Below are 20,351 nucleotides of genomic sequence, written 5' to 3' on the forward strand. Positions count from 1 at the left end.
AGCTCTTCTTTGTCTACTTAACCTCCTTAAAAGTCAGTGTTCTTCAGGGCTTGCCTCTCAGCATCTCTGATTCACTCACCCTGACACCCCAAAAGACTTTGGAGGAGTCAACCATCATCTCTATGCTAGCAACCCCAAATCTATTTCCAGTGCCTACCTCCTTCCTAGGCTCCACAACTACCCATATTTGCAACCATCCCCAAACCTAAATATCCTATCCTACAAGGCTTCAAACTCAACACATTTATGACTAAGTGCTCATCTCCAGGGCTACACCTTATGATTTTTGTAGGCCTGAGGCACTTTTGCCTTTCAGGCCCCTTCCTCCACAGCTTTCACACAGGCTGTCCCCTCTAGCTAGAACATTGCCCACTATTTTTACCTGGCTGACTCCTCACATCTTTGAGGACTCAACCTAATTGGCACATCCCTCAGATTCAGGTATTTCACCAACTTCCAGACTGTTAGACACCCTGTTGTATAACACACTGCACTTGCACTTATGTCATATACTTACACGGAACTACACATCTTTTTGTTGTGGTTTTAAGATTTGAGAAAGAACGAAAGCATGCATGCAAGGGGAGGGGCCAAGGGAGAGCGTAAATCTCAAACAGAATCTGCTTGGCATGGAGCCTGATGCCATGACCCAGAGATCATGACCTGAGCTGAAACCAAGAACTCAAGTTCTTGGTGCCGAACCGAGTTACTCAGGTGCCCCATACACATCATTTTTAAAAGCTTAATAGTTAACTACATAAATGCATTTAATACATTAAACAATGTATCACTTAGTGAATTATATAGAGTTCAACTATCACAAAAGGGATGATGAAGATAAATCAGGATAGTGGTTACCTGTCAGAATGGGAAAAGGGATTATGACTTTTTTGGGGGGGGGGATTATGACTTTGATGATATTCTAGGGCAGGATGGTGGGTTCACAGGTGTTTATTCTGTGTTTTATATCTCCCATGTTATATACATATTCCTTTGTATTTATCAAGTTTTATGTAAAATGTTTTAAAATGTTTCCTGAATGTACAAATAACTAACGTCCATTACATATTCCTATCAACATATTCGCATTTTCCTTCAAAACGTCCTTATAGGGGGATCCCTGGGTTTGGCGCCTGCCTTTGGCCCAGGGCGTGATCCTGGGGACCTGGGATCAAGACCTGTGTCAGGCTTCCTGCACAGACCCTGCTTCTCCTTCTGCCTATGTCTCTGTCTCTCTTTGTGTCTCTCATGAATAAATAAATAAAATCTTTAAAAAAAAAACAAAAAACAAAACGTCCTTATAAAGTAAAAACAGACTCCTGTGTCTCCCCCACTCTACCACAGTACTTCACTTGACACCAGATGTGTGGGATGTCCACACACAAGAAATTATTCAGTACCACCTCTGTGTCCTACAATTTAACTCAATTCTGACATTATCTACCTAGAGTCAGCATCAGATCCCACAAGTTAGGAGCTCGGTCCCACATGCCTCCCTCCACCACTTCAGACATCAATTCCAAATCCAGGTTGCTCCCTATGCTTTTGACCAACAGGCTATAAATCAGAGGGTCCCAACCCCTCCTAGGATTCAATTAATTTTCTAGAGCAGCTCACAGAACTCAGGAAAAGTTTACTTGCTAGATTAACAGTTTATCAAAAAGACTATAAAAGGATATGCACAGCCAGATGAAGAGACACATAGAGCAAGGTCTGGAAGAGTCCTGAGCACAAGAGTTTCTGTTCCTGTGGAGTCTGGGGCGGCCACTTCCTGGCACATGGACCAGCGCTTGTTCACCAACTCAAAAGCTCTCCAAACCTTGATCATTTGGGGGTTTTATGGAGGCTTCATTACACAGGCATTAAACACTAACCACTGGTAGGTTGGTTCCCTGGCAACCAGCCACAAGGTTAGTTGCTTTACAAATGAAATCTCAGGGCAGCCCGGGTGGCTCAGCGGTTTAGCGCCACCTTCAGTCCAGGGCGTGATCCTGGAGACCTGGATAGAGTCCCACATCCAGCTCCCTGCATGGGACCAGCTTATCCCTCTGCCTCTCTCTCTGTCTCTCATGAATAAATAAAATCTTAAAAAAAAAAAAATCTCATTAACATAAACTCAGGTGTGGTTGAAATGGTTTTGCTTTTGTTTTTGTTTTATATATAAATAGTAAAAGACATCTTTACTGCTCTATCACCTAAGAAATTCCAAAGGTTTTGGAGCTTCGTGCCAGAGCTCAATACCATTCTCCTCAGAAAGTTTAGTGGAAAAAGCTTTGGTGAAGCTAAGCAGATCTGACTACTCTGTAATTCTGGGCAAATTACTTAACCCCTCTGAGACTCAACTTCTGCATCTTAAAACATGAGTTACATAAGATGATGCATAGAACCTGCCATAGTAAACATCATTTTTTATTTTACTAGAGGAAACACATGAAAGCTGTAGGACTCTGACACTTCTTAAAGCCATATGCTGAGTGAGAGTCTGAGCTGGCATGAGGATCCTGGGTGGAACACCCTGCCACGGCCTTCCCTTTCCTATAACCTCAGGTCCTCAGGAATCCGAGCCACCGGAATCCGGTGCCCAAATAACAAGGGAGACTCCAAGTCAGGCACACATTTTGAAAAGGTCAGGCCTCTTCCAGGTTATTGAGGCTGTGGTTAGACCCAAAGCCTCCAAAAAAGTCTGTCTATGAGGTAGAAGCCTCTCTTGACAAAACAAGAAAGGTGCCTCCATAGGGCGCACACCTTCATCAGCAGGCTGCAATTCTGACTTACATGTTGACTACTATCCAAGGAGGGCGGTCGATTGGTTAGTTGAGTCAAAGGTTTCCGAAAAGGAGACAGGAAACACTCCTGACTCTGAGTCCCACTGCTGGATTTCCGTTTCTTGGGAGTCTAGAAGAGTATTGGGGAAGACGAGTGAAGTCTAGATGACCACAGAGTTCACCACAGTGGCAATTAACATTTAAAACGTTTATTAAATGCCAGGCACTATGCTAAACTCTTCATGTATATTATCATGTATCATCTTCACAGCAATCTTATGATGTTTATTATTATTATATTTATTTAGTAGGTGAGAAAACTGGAGGTTAATGAGGTTACAGAACTTGTCTAATCTGAAGAGGGGCACTGGACAAAGTGAATAAAGAAAGCCAGTAAGCCCACACTGGAGTAGTGATGTCCCTCACACTGAAAGCATTTTCAGAAGCAAACAGCACCATTTATGACCCAGCTGCACCAAGTGCTGCCCCAAGTTCAAGTCTGAGACCCATATAAGTAGCAAGAGGCAGCCTTGTTCCTCACAGGGAGAGGAACCCCCCACCCTCCCCCACTGCCCCCGGCACACCAGCAGTGGTGCAACTACAGAGCAAGACTCCACAGAAACATCAAGCAAGCTTGTAGCACCTTGCCAAGGTATTTGAAGCTTCAGTGATCCTATAGGACACACCTGAAACAAACATCAGCCCCTTCACCTCTCACATACAGTCCCTGCCCAAAACTGCCTTCTAGATCTTCCTTAGCTAATCCCTTCCTCCAAAGTTCCAGTGGCTAAACCCTTACTTCTTGAACTACTCTTTCTTTCTGAAGTATATGCTGCATTATCCTATTGATATATGTTTACATAGGTCCTACGCACAGCCAGCCCCAAAAAGCCTCAAAAGCAGGGAACAGAGCACAGGACCCAATCCACAGCAAAAGTACAGCCAGTTTGTTGCCACTGGCGAGCCATTTTTTTCCAGGGGAGCCAAAAGGCCCAACCCAGTATGTTCTTTTGCTTGGGAATCCCTTTGTACCAGAAAAATTGAGGCTACATTAGCTTCTGTAAACACTTTGAAGACAAAAGATTTTTTTTTTTATTTTGTTCAATGCCTGACACAGAATAAGCACTAAGTAAAAGTTTACTGAAAGGGGCTTCTAGAGGGGAGTAGGCTCATTCCATGAAACCCCAGAAACCAAGCCCAGGATTCCTTTCTGCCCAAACAGCCCTGTCCTATCTCCCAGAGGGCAGAGTACTCACCACTGTCCCAGGCTGCCAGTCTTCATCATCACTAGGTCTGCCTTCTGGTTTTCTCTTGGCCAGCTGGCTAGGAGCTAAGCTCTTCCTCTGTTAAGGGGAAAACGGAAGCTGAGCACCTGCAGCCCGAGCCTATTAGACCCAGACACAGGGCTACCTACAGTCTCCCTTATGCCATACTTACCATCCTGGGCTTAGGAGCATGAAACGTCAAGTACCCATCAGCCAAAGGTCAAAGGCACCCAGCAGCTGAGAGCGCAGAACCAGCGCGGGTTTTAAGCGATCTGCTCTATTACTGAAAGCACGGGCTGATTAAAGAGGGGGCATGGGGCACGGGTGGAGGGGATCCAGCCAGGGCCCAGAGTTCAGGCCCACGCTGTGAGCGTCGGTCGCCAGTTACTGAGGCGGGAGAGCAGGCCCAGAAGTATCCAAGCAAAGGAGAACAAAAGTCTGGGATGCGGGGAAGAGGCGGAGAGGAACGAGGGTAGTGGTCGCGACGGTAGGGAGCAGTTGGGGGGCGGGGTAGAAGTCACGGGCCGGGGAGAGGGCCCGGTGAAACCCCGAGGCCTGCGGAGGGCGAGGCGCCAATCTGAAGCGGTTGTCCCAGGTCTGGAGCGCGGAAGCCAGGCCCGGACTGGGGGAGGCCGAGCAGGGGTCCAGGCAGGACAAGTAAGAGAACCTGCGCCCGGGAGGGGAATAGCGGGGAGAGCCGGGAAGAGCCGCAGCAGGGAGGCCGCGCCCCAGCACTCCCGCCAGAACCCTCCTCTCCCTAAAGCGCGCGTTAACAGCCGCCCGGACTCCGCGGCCCCGCCAGGCCCAGTGAATCGAACCTCCCGCGGTGCTGCCGCCGCGACACCCATTGGCTGCGTTCGATGCGTTCGGCGCTCGCGACCCGGGGAAGGGGGCGGGCCTGGTGCTGCGGCCTCCGCGGCCCGCGGCGGCGAAGGGGCTAAACCGACCCGCGAGGAGGTGGGACTTGGCGGGGTGGGCGGGGCCGGCAGAGGCGCGAGCCGTTGGGGGAGGTGGGCGGGGCGGACGGGGCGGGGCGGGGCCGGCTGCGTCGGGCCGGGCTGGAGGCGTGGCCTCTGGTCCGCTGGGGCTGGAGCTCGGGGAGACCCGCTGGCGAGTGCGCTGCCGACGCGCTGAGCCCGCGACTGTGCTGCGGCTCGGGTGTCGCCGTCCCGAGGGCGGTGGGAGCCTTCCGCCGCTGCCTGCCTGCCGCCAGGTCCGCTCCTGCAGGGATCGCGCCCTTGGGGAACAGGATCCTTCGGTCTGGGGTTTCCTGAAGGAAGCTGCCTTTGTTATCTAGGCAAAATCATGTTGGTGGAAGTGTGATTCCTGGAATCAAGCCTGATTCCAGAGACTTAATGACTGTCTCAAAACTACAGTTTCTTCGTATCTAAAATGTACATTCGGGCAATTCCCGGTGGCTGAGCGGTTTAGCGCCTCCTTCGGTCCGGGGTGTGACCCTGGGGCCCCGGGATCGAGTCCCACGTCGGGTTCCCTGCGTGGAGCCGGCTTCTCCCTCTGCCTGTGTCTCTGCTTCTCTGTCTCTCTGAATAAATAAATTAAATCTTAAAAATAAAATAAAATAAAATAAAATAAAATAAAATAAATAAAATGTACCTTCTAGGGACGCATGGGGTGGGAGGGGCGGAGTTAAGCGTCTGACTCGGTTTCCTCTCCGGTGGTGATCCCAGCGTCTAGAGATGGAGCCAGGCCTCCGCTGGAGTGACTCAGGACGCTCGCTTTCTCTCTACCCCACCCCCTCTTCTCTCAAACAAATGGGGGCGCTTGGGTGGCTCAGTGAGTCTGCCCTGGGCTTAGGTCATGATCCCGGGGGTCTCCAGATGGGCGCGGAGCAGGGGCGGGGGGGTGTCCTGCACAGCGGGGAGTCTACCTCTCCCTCTGCCCCCGCATCGTGTTCTCTCTCTCTCTCTCTCTCTCTCTCATAAATGAATAAAGTCTTTAGAAAATAAAATAAATCTTTTTTAAAAAATAAAATGTGCGTTCTATTAGTACCTTCCCCACAAGGTTATTCTGAGAACTAAGTAAATTAGTGTTTGAGTACTCAACACAGAGGGCTCCTGGCTGGCTCATTTGGTGGAGCATGCTGCTCTTTTTTTTTTTTTTTTTTTTCTTTTTTTAAGATTTTATTTATTTATTCATGAGAGACACAGAGAGAGAGAGGCAGAGACACAGGCAGAGGGAGAAACAGGCTCCCTGCAGGTAGACCGATGCGGGACTCGATCCCCACACCCTGGGATCATCCCCTGAGCCAAAGGCAGATGCTCAACCGCTGAGCCACCCATGCTACTCTTGATCTCAGGATTCAGTTTATCCCTAAGTCTGGCGTGGAGCCTACTAAATAATAAATAAATAAATAAATAAATAAATAAATAAATAAATAACTTTAAAAGTAAATAAAGTACTCAACACAGTGCCAGGCACAACCTAGGTGCTCACTAATAATAATAATAATAATATACATAACACTACCAAGTACTTCCAAGGTCCCAAGACAATAATAATTCATTTAATGCTCACAACTATGAGGGGGGTTTATTATTGTCCCCATTTTATAGGTGAAGAAACAGGCTAGGAAAAACCAGTAACTTGTCTAGAATTACACACCTAGTGTGTGGCTCCAGAGTAATTGTTCTTAGCCACTTTGCTAAGTAGGGTCAGAGCCTGGTTTTGTGGAGCCTGAACCTTTTGTAAATTCTTGTTGAGACCCTTTAAAATTAGGTACACATATTAATATTTGCTTAAAATGAGGGAAAAATACCCAATTATGGAATCTTGGAAATTTCAGTCACTTTCTTCTAAAACTTCTTTAGGTAATTGATTAGAAATGCTTCCTGTCACAATCTGGTTTCTTCCAGTTAGAACACTGATTACATATCTCTAGTAACTTGCAGCACTCCCTGTGTCCATGCAGGTGGGCCCTGAAGCTTACCCTTAGTAAATCTGCCTCTGATGAGAACCATTACTGTTTGGGTGGTGGAGGGCAATAATGTTTTACTTACTGATCTTTTTAAAGATTTTATTTATTTTTGAGACAGAGGGGTGGGAGAGGGACAGAGGGAGAAAATCTCAAGCCAACTCCCTGCCCAGTGCGAGCCTGATGCTGGCTCCATCTCACAACCCCAAGATCATGATCTGAGCCAAAACCAAGAGTCGGACATTCAACTGACTGAGCCACCCAGACACCCCACTTACTGATCTTTTTAAGTAAATGTTTTATCTTGAGATAATTGCGGAGGGCACCAGGGTGGTTCAGTCAGTTAAGCGTCTGCCTTCAGTTCAGGTCATGATCCCAGGGTGCTTGGACTGAGTCCTGCATCAGACTTCCTACGGAGCCTCTACCTCTCCGGTCTGCAGGTGCATGCTCTCTCACTCTCTCTCAAATACATAAATAAAATCTTTTTAAAAGGAGAGAGATGGGATCCCTGGGTGGCACAGCGGTTTGGCGCCTGCCTTTGGCCCAGGGCGCGATCCTGGAGACCCGGGATTGAATCCCACGTCGGGCTCCTGGTGCATGGAGCCTGCTTCTCCCTCTGCCTGTGTCTCTGCCTCTCTCTCTCTCTCTCTGTGTGACTATCATAAATAAATAAAAAAAAAAGAAAAAATTAAAAAAAAATAAAAGGAGAGAGATAATGGCAGATAAATGGCAGATGCTCAAGCACTGAGCCACCCAGGTGTCCCTATGAAACTTTTTTAAATTGGCTCTTTCAGCCAGCATAATGCTCCAGGATTCATCTGTATCGTTGCATTGTGTGTAACAATTTGTTCCTTATTATTGCTGGGTAATATTCTATGGTATGGATGTACCTCAGCTTATTTAATTACATCTGGGCTATTTCCAGTGTTATCGATGTGCCTCAGTTTATTTAATTACATCTGGGTGGTTTCCAGTGTTATCAATGTGCCTCAGTTTAATTACATCTGGGTGGTTTCCAGTGTTGGCTATTACGAACTGCTATAAACATTTGTGTGTAGTTTTTGTGTGGGATACATGCCTGGGAGAGCAATTGCTTGGTTGTAGAGTAGTTACATGTTTAGTTTTTTAGAAAACTGACAGGGGCACCTGGGTGGCTCAGTGGGTCAAGTGTCCAGCTCTTGGTTTTGGTTCAGGTCCTGATCTCAGGGGTCATGAGATTCCCCTACAGTGGACTCAGCAGGAGTCTGCTTGGATATTTTCCCTCTGCCCCTTCTCTCTCTCTCTTTCTCTCTCTCTCTCTAATAAATAAATATATCTTTAAAATAAATAAAAATTAAAAACTGGCAAAATGTTTTCCAGCATGGCTGCTACCATTTTACATTCCCACTAACAATGTATGAGTGATTCAATTTTTCCAAGTCCTCACAAATTTGATGTTGTTACTATTATTTTACTTTAGCTTTTCTGATAGGTGTGAAGTAATATATTATTGTGATTTTAATTTGCATTTGCCTAATTGCTTATGACGCTGAACATCTTTACAAGGGTTTATTTGACATCTGTTTATCCTCTTCAGTGAAATGTCTCATATCTTTTGCCCATTTTCTAATTGGATTGTCTGTTTTTTACTGTTAAATTTTGAGCATGTTTGGGATGCCTGGTGGCTCAGCGGTTGAGTGCCTGCCTTCAGCTCAGGTCATGATCCCAGGGTCCTGGGATCAAGTCCCACATCTGGCTCCCTGCATGGAGCCTGCTTCTCCCTCTGCCTGTGTCTTTGCCTCTCTCTGTGTCTCTCATGAATAAATAAATAAATTTTTTAAAAAAGAAAGAAAGAAATACCTGAGTCATCCAGGCAGCCCAGAACAAGCATTTTTAATCTTGACAATGTACAATTTTTGAATTTTTCCTTTTTATGGATCATGACTTTGATGTTAAGTCTAAAAATATTTTGTCTAACCCTAGATCCCAAAGATTTTCTCCTATATTTTTTCCTAAAAATTTTATAGTTTTATGTTTTATATTCAATATGTGATTCACTTTGAATGACTTTTTTTATAACATCTGACATTTAGGTAGAGATTCATGGTTTTGCCGATGGATGTTCAATTGCTCCAGCAGCGTGTTAAAAAATGGTTAAAGAAGACAATTGAGAAAATACAAACAAGCCTTATTTAATACTTCATAAAGGGACAGTCTCCATTTGGAGAACTGCAAAATGGGGTGGAAGGCAGGATGCTTTTATACCATCAAGAATAAAGAACAAGGAAGAGAAAAATAGAAAATATCTGATTGGCTAGGGAAACCTGGTGAACCTTGTTTGGGGTGAGAAGGAACAAGGAAATGAGTATAGAGCTCAGAGCTGGCCTGGTGTTTGGAGACTGGCTAAAGAATATGGTGTGTTTCTGGTCAAGCAGAGCATTTATAGGGACAAGAAAGTGATCAAGTTTCTGTTTGCTGACATAGCACAGAATTGGCTCCAACTTGGGCTTAGAAATTTACTTCAACAAACATTTGTTGAAAAGCCTGTCTTTCCTCTATTGAATTGCTTTTGCACCTTTGCCAAAAAGCAGTTGCTCATATTCGTGTGGGTGTATTTCTGTGGTCTTTATTCCATTCCATAGATCTATGTGTCTAACCCCCCACCAATACTACAGTTTTGATTATTCTAGATATGTAAGTCTTGAAATTGAGTAGATTAATTCCTCCCATTTTATTTTCTTTTTGGAGTTGTGTTAGCTATTCTAGTTCCTTTGCCTTTCCATATAAATTTGAAAATAGGGTGCCTGGGTGGCTCAGTGGTTGAGTGTCTGCCTTTGGCTCGGGTAGTGATCCTGAGGTCGTGAGATCAAGTCCCACACCAGGTTCCTCACAGGGAGGCTGCTTCTCCCTCTGCCTGTGTCTCTGCCTTTCTCTCTGTGTCTCTCATGAATAAATAAATAAAATCTTTCTTTTTAATTGAAAATAGTCCTTATGTTTACGAAAAAATCTTGCTGTGATTCTGATAGGAATTTCATTAAATCTGTATACCAGTTTGAAGAAAATTGACAACTTTACTGGATTGAATCTATGAATCCATGAACAAAGTATATTTCTCCAATTTACATAGATTTTCTTTTACTTCATTAATCAGGAAGCATTGTGTAGTTTTGAGTATATACACACTGTACATAGTTTTTCACATTTACACCTAGGTATTTCTTTTTTTTAATTGTAAACAGTATTGTATTTTTATTTTCAGTAGCTATGTGGTCATTGCTAGCATATTGACTTTTTTAAAAGTAATCTCTACACCCAATGTGGGGCTTGAACTCACAACCCCAAGATTAAGAGTTGCATGCTTTACCAATTGAGCCCGCCAGACACCTAAAATGCAATTGATTTTGGTATATTTATTTTATATTCTGTGACCTCGATAAAGCCACTTGTTCTAGGAAGTTTTTTGTAGATTCCTTGGGGTTTCCATGTAGACAACCTTGTCTTCTACACATAGGGACTGTTTTATTTCTCTTTCTGATGTGTGTGCCTTTTATTTCCTTTTCTTACCTTGTTGCACTAGCTTAGAACTTCCAGCACCTTGTTGAGTAAGAGTGGTAAATGAAGACATTCTTATCTTGTTCCCAGCTTAGGGAGAAAACATTCAGTCTTCCACCAGTATGTGTAATGTTAACTGTGGGGTTTTTGTTAATGCTTTTTAACAAATTGAAGAATTCCTCTTTATTCCTATTTTAGGTTTTATTATGAATAGCTTTTGAATTTTGTCAAATGCTTTTTCTGTATCAATTAATACAATCATATGATTTTCCTTCTTTAAACTGTTAATATGGTGGATTACACCAATTGATTTTTGAATATTGAGCTGGCTTTGCATCCCTGAAATAAACCCTATTGATCATAGTGTAAAATTATTTTTATATATTATTTAGTTCTATTTGTTAATATTGTCTTAATGACTTATTCAGTGGAAGATATTAGTCTGTAGTTCCTTTTCTGTACTGTTTTGTCTGGTTTGGTATCAGGTTAATACTAACTTTATGAAATGAATTGGGGACTATTCCCTCCTCTTCTATTTTCTAAAAGAGATTGTGTAGAATTGATGTTAATTCTTTTTTAAGTATTTGGTGGAATTCTTAAGTGAAGCCATCTGTACCTGGAGATTTCCTTCATGGGAGTTTTTAAATTATGATGGGACTATTTAAATTATCTATTTCATATTGGATAAGTTGTGGTACTTTGTATTTTTTGAGGAATTGGTCCATTTTGCTTAAGTTGTTGAGTTTATGTGTGTAGAGTTGTTTGTAGCATACCCTTACTATATACTTTTTATGTCTCCAGGGACTGTAGTGATAGTCCTGTTTCATCCCTAAATTATTAATTTGTGTCTTCTCTTTTTGTTCCTCAACGGTCTTGATGGAGATTTGTCTATTTTATTGATCTTTTCAAAGAACCAACTCTCTGTTTCATTGATTTTTTTCTATTTTTGTTTTCCTGTTGTGTTTTCTTAAATATTGCATTTGTCTATTTGTCATCCATTAAGCACAGAGCCAAACCAAAGTTGTTTACATCTCTCCTGAAATCCAGCTTTCATAGGCATTGAAAATCACATAGGGGCACCTGGGTGGCTCAGCTGGTTAAGTGTCTGCCTTCAGCTCAAGTCATGATCTCAGGGTCCAGGGATCGAGCCTGCATCAGGCTCCCTGCTGAATGGGGAGTCTGCTTCTCCTTCTCTCTCTGCCCCTCCCCTCTGCCATGCTTTCTTTCTCTCTCAAATAAATAAAATCTTTTTTTAAAAAATCACATTATAAACTCTTCAGCTAATCCTAAGTCTATACCCCCAATCACTTCCTTCACTTAACCACACATCAAGACAATATTCACCCTACCCTAGATCAACCAAAGCCAGGTTCCAGACAACCAGAGGCTGCCCTTATGCCCCAAAGGCCTCCAGAATTATTCAAATTAACCAATATTAAACTGTCTAACCACTCTGCCCTACCCTTCCCATGGAAACCCCAATAAAGACTGGCCTATGCCTCCCCTTTGCTCCTTTCTACCTCCTAATTAACACTGGTGCCTCCCCATGGCCCTGCATGATGAGCTGTGCTCCTTGTTTCTAGGAGAATTATGAGTAATAATATTAAACTTCTCTTGAGGGATGCCTGGGTGGCTCAGTGGTTGAGCATCTGCCTTCAGCTCAGGGAGTAATCCTGGTCCAGGGATTGAGTTCCACATTGGGCTCCCTGTGGGGAGCCTGCTTCTTCCTCTGTCTATGTCTCTGCCTCTCTCTGTCTTTCATGAATAAATAAAATCTTTAAAAAAAATAAACTTCTCTTGAGTAACATTAAACTACTCATTGATTTCTCTGTATTATCAGTCACCTTTATAAATTAAGACCTGTTAGTTACTTTTCACCTTCACTGATTTGTTCTTGTATTATTTCTTACTTCTGCCTTCATTGGGTTTATTTTACTCTTCCTTTTCCAGATGTTTCAGGTAGAAATTTAGGTTATTGATTTGAGATTTTTCCTCTTTGCAAATGTGTGCCATAAATCTCCATACCGCTGTAGCTGTGTCCCATAAATTTTGATATTTTCTATTTTCATTTCCATTCAGTTCAATATATTTTTCCCTTGAAACTTCCTCTTTGACCAATGGATTATTTAGAAATGTGTTTAGTTCTAAATATTAATAAATTTTGTTATCTGTTATTGATTGCTAGAGATTCCATTGTGGCTAGAGAATACACTCTGTATGATTTCAACTCTTTTTTTTTTATGCTATTGAAATTTGTTTTATGGCCCAGAGGGTCTATCTTGGTATATGTTCAGTGGGCGCTCGAAAAGAATGTATGTAGGGACGCCTGGGTGGCTTAGCGGTTTAGCACCTGCCTTCGGTCCAGGGCATGATCAAGTCCCACATTGGGCTCCCTGTGTGGAGCCTGCTTCTCCCTCTGCCTGTGTCTCTGCCTCTCTCTCTCTCTGTGTGTCCCTCATAAATAAATAAATAAAATCTTTTTAAAAATAAAATAAAAGAATCTATGTCATGCAGTTGTTTGGCAGAGTGTTGTATAATATCCATTAGATCCTGTTGGTTGACAGTACTATTATTTCTAATATTTTTGCCCATTTTCTGTGTAGTTCTTCTATTAAATATTTAGAGAAGGGTGCTGAAGTCCTCACCTATACCGGCATACTCATTTTATTGAGCTTTACTTTATTGCATTTGGCAGATATTGAGGGTTTTTTCTACAAATTGAAGGTTTCTTGCATCATTTCAAACTGGGTTAGGATTTCAGTTTTTTCCCACTGCTAGAGAGAGAATTTGGAGTCAAAGTCTAGCCAAGTTGGCTTTCCACTGAAACAAAAACCATTCTTCAAAAGAACATAACAGAATCTAGAATCCCAAAATATACCATTCACAATGTCCAGCATCCAACGAAGAATAGTAGACAAGTAAAGAAACAGGAAATGTGATGCATAAGTCATCAATAAAAACTTTCTCCCAAATGACACAAGTGTTAAAATTAGCAGACAAGAACTTTAATGCAGCTGTTAATAGTTTCAAAGACAAAAAGGAAAATTTATGCACAGTAGTTACCTCTACATACCTATTAAAATAGCTAAAATTAAAAAGACTGACAATACTAAGGGTCGGCAAGGATGTAGAGCAATTGAAACTCACATACATTGCTTATTGGGATATAAAATGGTACAGGCACTTTGAGAAAAGGATTGGCAGTGTCTTTTTAAATTATACTTGCCATAGAATTCATCCATATCACTCATAGGTATTTATCCAAGTATTTTTTCAAGAAACAAATATTTTTTAAAATGTTGACAAAAAGACTTGTACATTAATGCTCACAGAATCTTAATTCAGAGCAAAAAACTAGAAACAACTAAAATATCCAATATCCATTGATAGGTGAATAGATTAACAAATAGACATATATTCATACAATTGAATGCTTCTTAGCAGTAACAAGTAAAAACTCTTGATACATACAACATGTATGAATCTCAAAAACATGATGCTGAACAAAAAACCCAGATACAAAAAAATACATATTGTATCATCCTACTTATATGAAATTTTAAAACAAGAAGAAACTAATCTTGATTGACACAAAGCAGATCTGTGGTTGTTTGGAGCCAGGGCAGTAGAGAGCCTGACTGCAAAGGGGCATGTAATACATTTTTGAAATGATAAAAATGTCCTATGTATTGTTATTTATTTTTTTTTAATTTTTTTATTTATTTATGATAGTCACAGAGAGATAGAGAGAGAGGCAGAGACACAGGCAGAGGGAGAAGCAGGCTCCATGCACCGGGAGCCCGACGTGGGATTCGATCCCGGGTCTCCAGGATCGCGCCCTGAGCCAAAGGCAGGCGCCAAACCGCTACGCTGCCCAGGGATCCCTGTCCTATGTATTGATTATGATAATGATTACTTGAGCGTATACATTGTCAAAACTCACCAAACTGTATAAAGTAAGTTCATTTCATTATATGTAAATTATACCTCAATAAAGTTTATTTTACTCTTTTAAAAATAAAATGAAAGCAAAATAAATACAAGTTCAGATCAACAAATACAAAGAATCTGGATGCCTGAGTGGCTCAGTGGTTAAGCGTCTGCCTTTGGCTCAGGGCGTGATCCAGGTTCTGGGATCGAGTCCCACGTTGGGCTCCCTGTGAGGAGCCTGCTTCTCCCTTTGCCTGTGTCTCTGCCTCTCTCTGCGTGTCTCATAAATAAATAAAATCTTTAAAAAAAAAATACAGAGAATCATCACCATCAGACTCATACTACAAAAAGTGTTAAGGAAAGTCCTTCAGACTAACAGGAAATGACACAAAATAATCTATAGGAAGAAATGAAGATCACCAGAAATGATAAATATGTGGGTGTGGTAGGCAGAATAATGGCCCATCAAAGAGGTTCCTGGTTTAATCCCCAGAATCTGTGAATATGATTGGTTACTTGGCAAAGGAGAATTAAGGTTGCTAATCAGATGACCCAGAGATGGAGAGGTCATCCTGGATTATCTACCTGGTCCAAAGAAATCAGAAGTATCCTTAGAAATGGAAGACAGAGGGATGCCTGGGTGGCTCAATGGTTTAGCGCCTGCCTTTGGCCCAGGGTGTGATCCTGAGTCCTGGGATCGAGTCCCATATTGAGTCCCACATCGGGCTCCCTGCATGGAGCCTGCTTCTCCCTCTGCATGTGTCTCTGCCTCTGTGTGTGTGTGTGTGTGTGTGTGTGTGTGTGTGTGTGTGTGTCTCATGAATAAATATTTTTAAAAATAAAAAAAAAAGAGAGAAAGAAAGAAATGGAAGAGGGAGGCAGAGAATCAGTGTCAGAGAGCTAATGGCCTCTAGAGACTGGAAAAGGAAAGGAAAGTTTCTTCCCTCGAGCCTCCAGAAAGAATGCAACCCTGCTGCCCCTTGATTTTAGCCTGAGAACCATTTCACACCACTAACCTCCAAAACTGTAAGGTATTATGTTTGCATTGGTTTACACCACTAAGTTTGTGGTAATTTGTTACAACAGCCACGGAAACTAGTGTTGAGGTTTAATATAAAAGTCTGGCTTAGGGCAGCCTGGGTGGCTCAGCGGTTTAGAGCCTGCCTTTGGCCCAGGGTGTCGTGATCCTGGACTCCAGGGAGTCCCTGGATCGAGTCCCGCATCGGAACACCTGCATGGAGCCTGCTTCTCCCTCTGCTTGTCTCTGTCTCTCTCTCTGTGTGTGTCTCTCGTGAATAAATAAAATCTCAAAAATGAAAAAAAAAAAGTCTGGCTTAATCTTTTTTTCTTCTCTTAATCTTTTAAAAATGTGTGTTACATATTAAAATAAACACTATAAGCTATATTCTGGAGTTAAAAACACATGTAAATGTAGTATGTCTGTAGCTCAAAAGACTGGGCCAAAGTGGGAAAATGGAACTGTACTGCTGCTGCAAGATTTCTAGGTTTTATGTAGAGTAGTTCAATACTTATTCTATCAATCAGCAAGGGAGGGATGTTAAAATATCAAATAGAGGGGCACCTGGCTGGCTCCATCAGAAGAGCATGTGACTCTTGATCTCAGGGTCATGAGTTTGAGCCCCACATTGAGAGTCGAGATTACTTAAAAGTAAATATATAGGGGCGCCTGGGTGGCCTGGTCAGTTAAGTGTCTGTCTTGGGGTCAGGTCATGATCCTGGGGTCCTGGGATCAAGCCCGGCGTTGGGCTTCTTGCTCAAAGGGGAGCCTGCTTCTTCCTCTCCCTCTGCCTGCCACCCCCCTTGCTTTTGCTCTCTTTCTGTCAAATGAAAAACTAAAATCTTTTTTTTTTTTTTAAGATTTTATTTATTCATTAGAGAGAGGCAGAGACACAGGCAGAGGGAGAAGCAGGCTCCCCTCAGGAAGCCCAATGTGGGACCCGATCCCTAAACCCTAGGATCACGCCCTGAGATGAAAGCAGAGCTTAACCACTGAGCCATCCAGGAGTCCCTTAAAAACTACAATCTTTCATATATCAATCAATCATCAATCAATAAAATGAAAAAAAATCTCCAAAGAGGATTATGAATTTGGCCTTTCTGCAATTAGTTGTACCAGTATTTTTCTTCCCGCAATTTGAAAGCTCTTTTATTAGGTGCATGTATAGTTTATATGTATGTATTGGTCCTTTTATCATTATAAGATCTCTCTTTTTCTCTGGCCATTCTCCTTGTCTTATTTTTTTTAAAGATTTTTATTAATTTATTCATGAGAGACACACACACAGAGAGAGAGGCAGAGACACAGGCAGAGGGGGAAGCAGGCTTCATGCAAGGAGCCCGATGTGGGACTCCATCCCGGGTCTCCAGATCACGCGCTGGGCTGAAGGCAAGTGCCAAATTGCTCAGCCACGCAGAGATCCCAATAAAAATTTCTAAAAATATAATAAAATAAAATGCATTTCTTGGGGCATCTGTGTGGCTCAGTTAAGTGACCAACTCTTGATTTCAGCTCAGGTCATGATCTCAGGGTTGTGGGATGGAGCCCCAAGTTTGGCTCTAGGCTTAGCAGGGAGTCTGCCTCTCTCCTTCTCCCTCTGCCCATCCCCCTGCATGCATGCACAAGCTTTCTTGCTCTCTCTCAAATTAAAAAAACCTTAAAAAAAAAAAATAGGGGCAGCCCAGGTGGCTCAGCGGCTTAGCGCTGCCTTCACCCCAGGGTGTGATCCTGGAGACCTGGAATCGAGTCCCATGTCAGGCTTCCTGAATGGAGCCTGTTTCTCCCTCTGCCTGTGTCTCTGCCTTTCTCTCCCTGTGTCTCTCATGAATAAATAAATAAAATCTTTAAAAAATAAATAAATAAAATGCATCTTTTATAGACAGCATATAATTGGATCTTGCTTTTTTATTCAGGCTGATAGTCTATGTTTTAATTGCAATGCTTAATCCCCTTACATTTATTTATTTATAAAAATTTATTTATTTATTTGAGGGGGGTGCACATAGGTGGGGGGAGCGGCAGAGGGAGATGAAGAAGTTGACTCCTCGTTGAGAATGGAGCCCAACATGGGGCTCATCCCAGGACCCTGAAATCATGACCTGACCTGAAATCGAGAGTCATATGCTTCATTGACTGAGCCCCCCAGGTGTCCCAGTCCACTTACAATTAGTGTAATTGTTGATACATTTGGACTTAAGACTGCCATTTGCTATTTGTTTTCTATTTGTCTCATCTGTTGATAGAACAAGCAGATAAAAATTCAGCAAGGATATACTAAAGCAACCCTATAAGGCAGCCCGGGTGGCTCAGCGGTTTAGTGCCACCTTCAGCCCAGGGTGTGATCCTGGAGACCCGGGATCGAATCCCATGTTGGGCTCCCTGCATAGAGCCTGCTTCTCCTTCTGCCTGTCTCTACCTCTCTCTCTCTGCATCTCTATGAATAAATAAATAAAATCCTTAAAAAAAAATAAACCAACCCTATCAAATACTTTGACCTAATTGACATTTGTATAACATCATACACAACAACTGCAAAGTGCACATTCTTTTGAAGGGGATATGGAACATTCACCTAGAAAGGTCATATTCTGGACCATAAAAAATCTCAATAAATTAAAAAAAATAGACATTATACAGAATATATTTTCTGGATTTCTGATAGAAATCAATAAGTTTTCTAGAAAGCCCTAAATACTTGGTAAGCAATATACTTCTTTTTTTTTTAAAGATTTTATTTATTTATTCATAGACACAGAGGGAGAGAGGCAGAGACACACGGAGAGGGAGAAGCAGGCTCCATGCAGGGAGCCCGATGTGGGACTCGATCCCAGGTCTCCAGGATCACACCCCAGGCTGCAGGCGGAGCCAAACCGCTGTGCCACCAGGGCTGCCCAAGCAATATACTTCTAATTAACTCATGGCCAAAAGAAGAAATAGCAAAGGAAATCCTAAAAGTTTTACAACTGAATGATATTAATAATAAAGTATATAAAAAATGTATGAGATGGGGGCACCTGGGTAGCTCAGTTGGTTAAACATCTGACTCTTGACTTCTGCTCAGGTCATGATCTGAGGGTTGTGGGCTTGAGCCTTGAATAGGGTTCTGTACTGGGTGTGGAGCCTGCTTAAGATTCTCTCTCTCCCTTTGCCCCTTCCGCGCACTCTCTCTCTCAACAACAACAACAAAAAAGTACGAGATGTAGGTAAATCAGTGCTTAGAGGGAAATTTATAGCTTATTTATAAAATAGAGGCTTAAAAATCCATTATCTAAGTTTCCACCTAAGAAACTAGAGGAATATGAGCAAATTAAACCCAAAATAGAATAGAGGAAATAAAAATTAAAGTTTGATGAGGTATAGAATGAACAATAGAGAAAATTAACAAAGCCAAAAGTTGGTTCTTTAAAAATATTAATAAAATGAGTAAACTCCTAGGAAGATCAATGAAAACTAAAATAAAGAAACACAAATTATTTATATCAGGAATGAAAGAGAGGATATGACTACAGATTTTATAAACACCAAAGGATAAATGGGAGAGGATCCTGGCAAGATGATGGCATTGGGGGCAGCATAGTCCTATCTCTTCAGATCCCCACATAAAAACTTACTCAGTGACTGGTGAGTAAAATTAAAAAGAAAAAAACCACAGACAACATATATAACAAATTTGGTGACAAAGGCATCTCCACAACCCCCAAACACAAGAAAGTAGGAACAACAGCCACCAGACCTGCTCAAGATCAGCATCTGTACAGGAGAAAGAAGGAAACGAAGGGATGGCCTCTGACAGAATGAGAACAGGAAAACTAAAAAAAAAAAAAAAAAAAAGTACAGATAAGCAAGACAGGCCAATTGAGAGCAGTAAATGAAACCCGGAGGGATCTGCCATCTAAAATAGGAAGTGAAAAAAATAAATAAATAAAATAAAATAGCAAGTGAGCGCCAAGGGCCTTCAGTGAGGAGGTCTAAGGGGTGGGGGCAGGTCTGGCTCCTATGAATTGTCAAACTGACCCACCACGGCTTCTTTCTAGTACCGTGCTTCATACTGAGGAGAAGTTGCCTGGAGCGGATCAAAATGTAGTAGGGTGGGGACAACTCAGAGGAAGGAAAGGACCTAGGCTACCAGCACAGAGGAGGGGAACAGAGCCAGGATATCCCAGAAAGCAAGCCAGACAAAGTCACAGAAGAAGGAGCTCTGTGATGTTATAAATGTTTTTCCGAGCCCCATCTCATTCATTCATTCACAGAAAATCAACAATAGAAAAGCATCATGGTCAAATCCCATAGAAAGTTATTACAAAAGAACCATAAAAGTCACATGACTACGGATAATGAAGCACACCAGAAAGGTATGCCACAAAACAGACCAAAGCTGCTAACTACTATTTCAAAACAAGCCAAAAGACACGGAGAACATGATATGATCATGAAAGGGCAACATAAATCAGAATTAGAAAAATTCGGGACACCTGGGTGGCTCAGCGGTTGAGCATCTATCTGCCTTTGGCCCAGGGCGTGATCCCAGGATGCTGGATCAAGTCCCACATTGGGCTCCTTGTGGGGAGCCTGCTTTTCCATCTGCCTATGTCTCTGCCTCTCTCTCTCTTATTTATTATGAATAAATAAATAAAATCTTAAAAAAAAAGAATTAGAAAAACTCAGATATGATGCAGCGGGACTTAGGGTGGAATGAGAAATAAAAGAAAAAAATCATTTTAGACATGAAGACTAAACTAGAAAGTACACAAGAACAGTGAACACAATAGATGATGCCTTAGAAAGGTGGAAAAGAGGAAATGTTTAAAAATTTTAAAAATATGAAGAGATAAAGAGTTAGACATTGATAAATAATGAAAATAGGGAAAAAGATTTTAAAAATTGGATAGATGAGTCCCAGAAGAAAACCA

General features: G+C 42.2%; 1 protein-coding gene across 3 annotated transcripts in view; it reads right to left on the reverse strand.

Moving 5' to 3' along the window:
* RAD54L (RAD54 like) overlaps positions 1-4,999 on the reverse strand; it is a 25,783-nt gene extending 20,784 nt beyond the window's left edge. Inside the window, exons 1-3 of one of the 3 annotated variants that reach the window (XM_025991914.2) lie at positions 4,203-4,999; positions 4,022-4,108; positions 2,776-2,895 (exon numbers count right to left, since the gene is read on the reverse strand). In XM_025991914.2, coding sequence (XP_025847699.1) covers positions 2,776-2,895; positions 4,022-4,108; positions 4,203-4,205 — 210 coding nt within the window. In that variant the 5' untranslated portion in view covers positions 4,206-4,999. The remainder of the gene's footprint in view (positions 1-2,775; positions 2,896-4,021; positions 4,109-4,202) is intronic. The other 2 variants (XM_072724095.1, XM_072724096.1) reach the window with 2 other exon arrangements.
* Positions 5,000-20,351: the final 15,352 nt, after the last annotated feature.

The sequence above is a fragment of the Vulpes vulpes genome, chromosome 10, assembly GCF_048418805.1.
Source record: "Vulpes vulpes isolate BD-2025 chromosome 10, VulVul3, whole genome shotgun sequence".
Lineage (NCBI taxonomy): Eukaryota > Metazoa > Chordata > Mammalia > Carnivora > Canidae > Vulpes > Vulpes vulpes.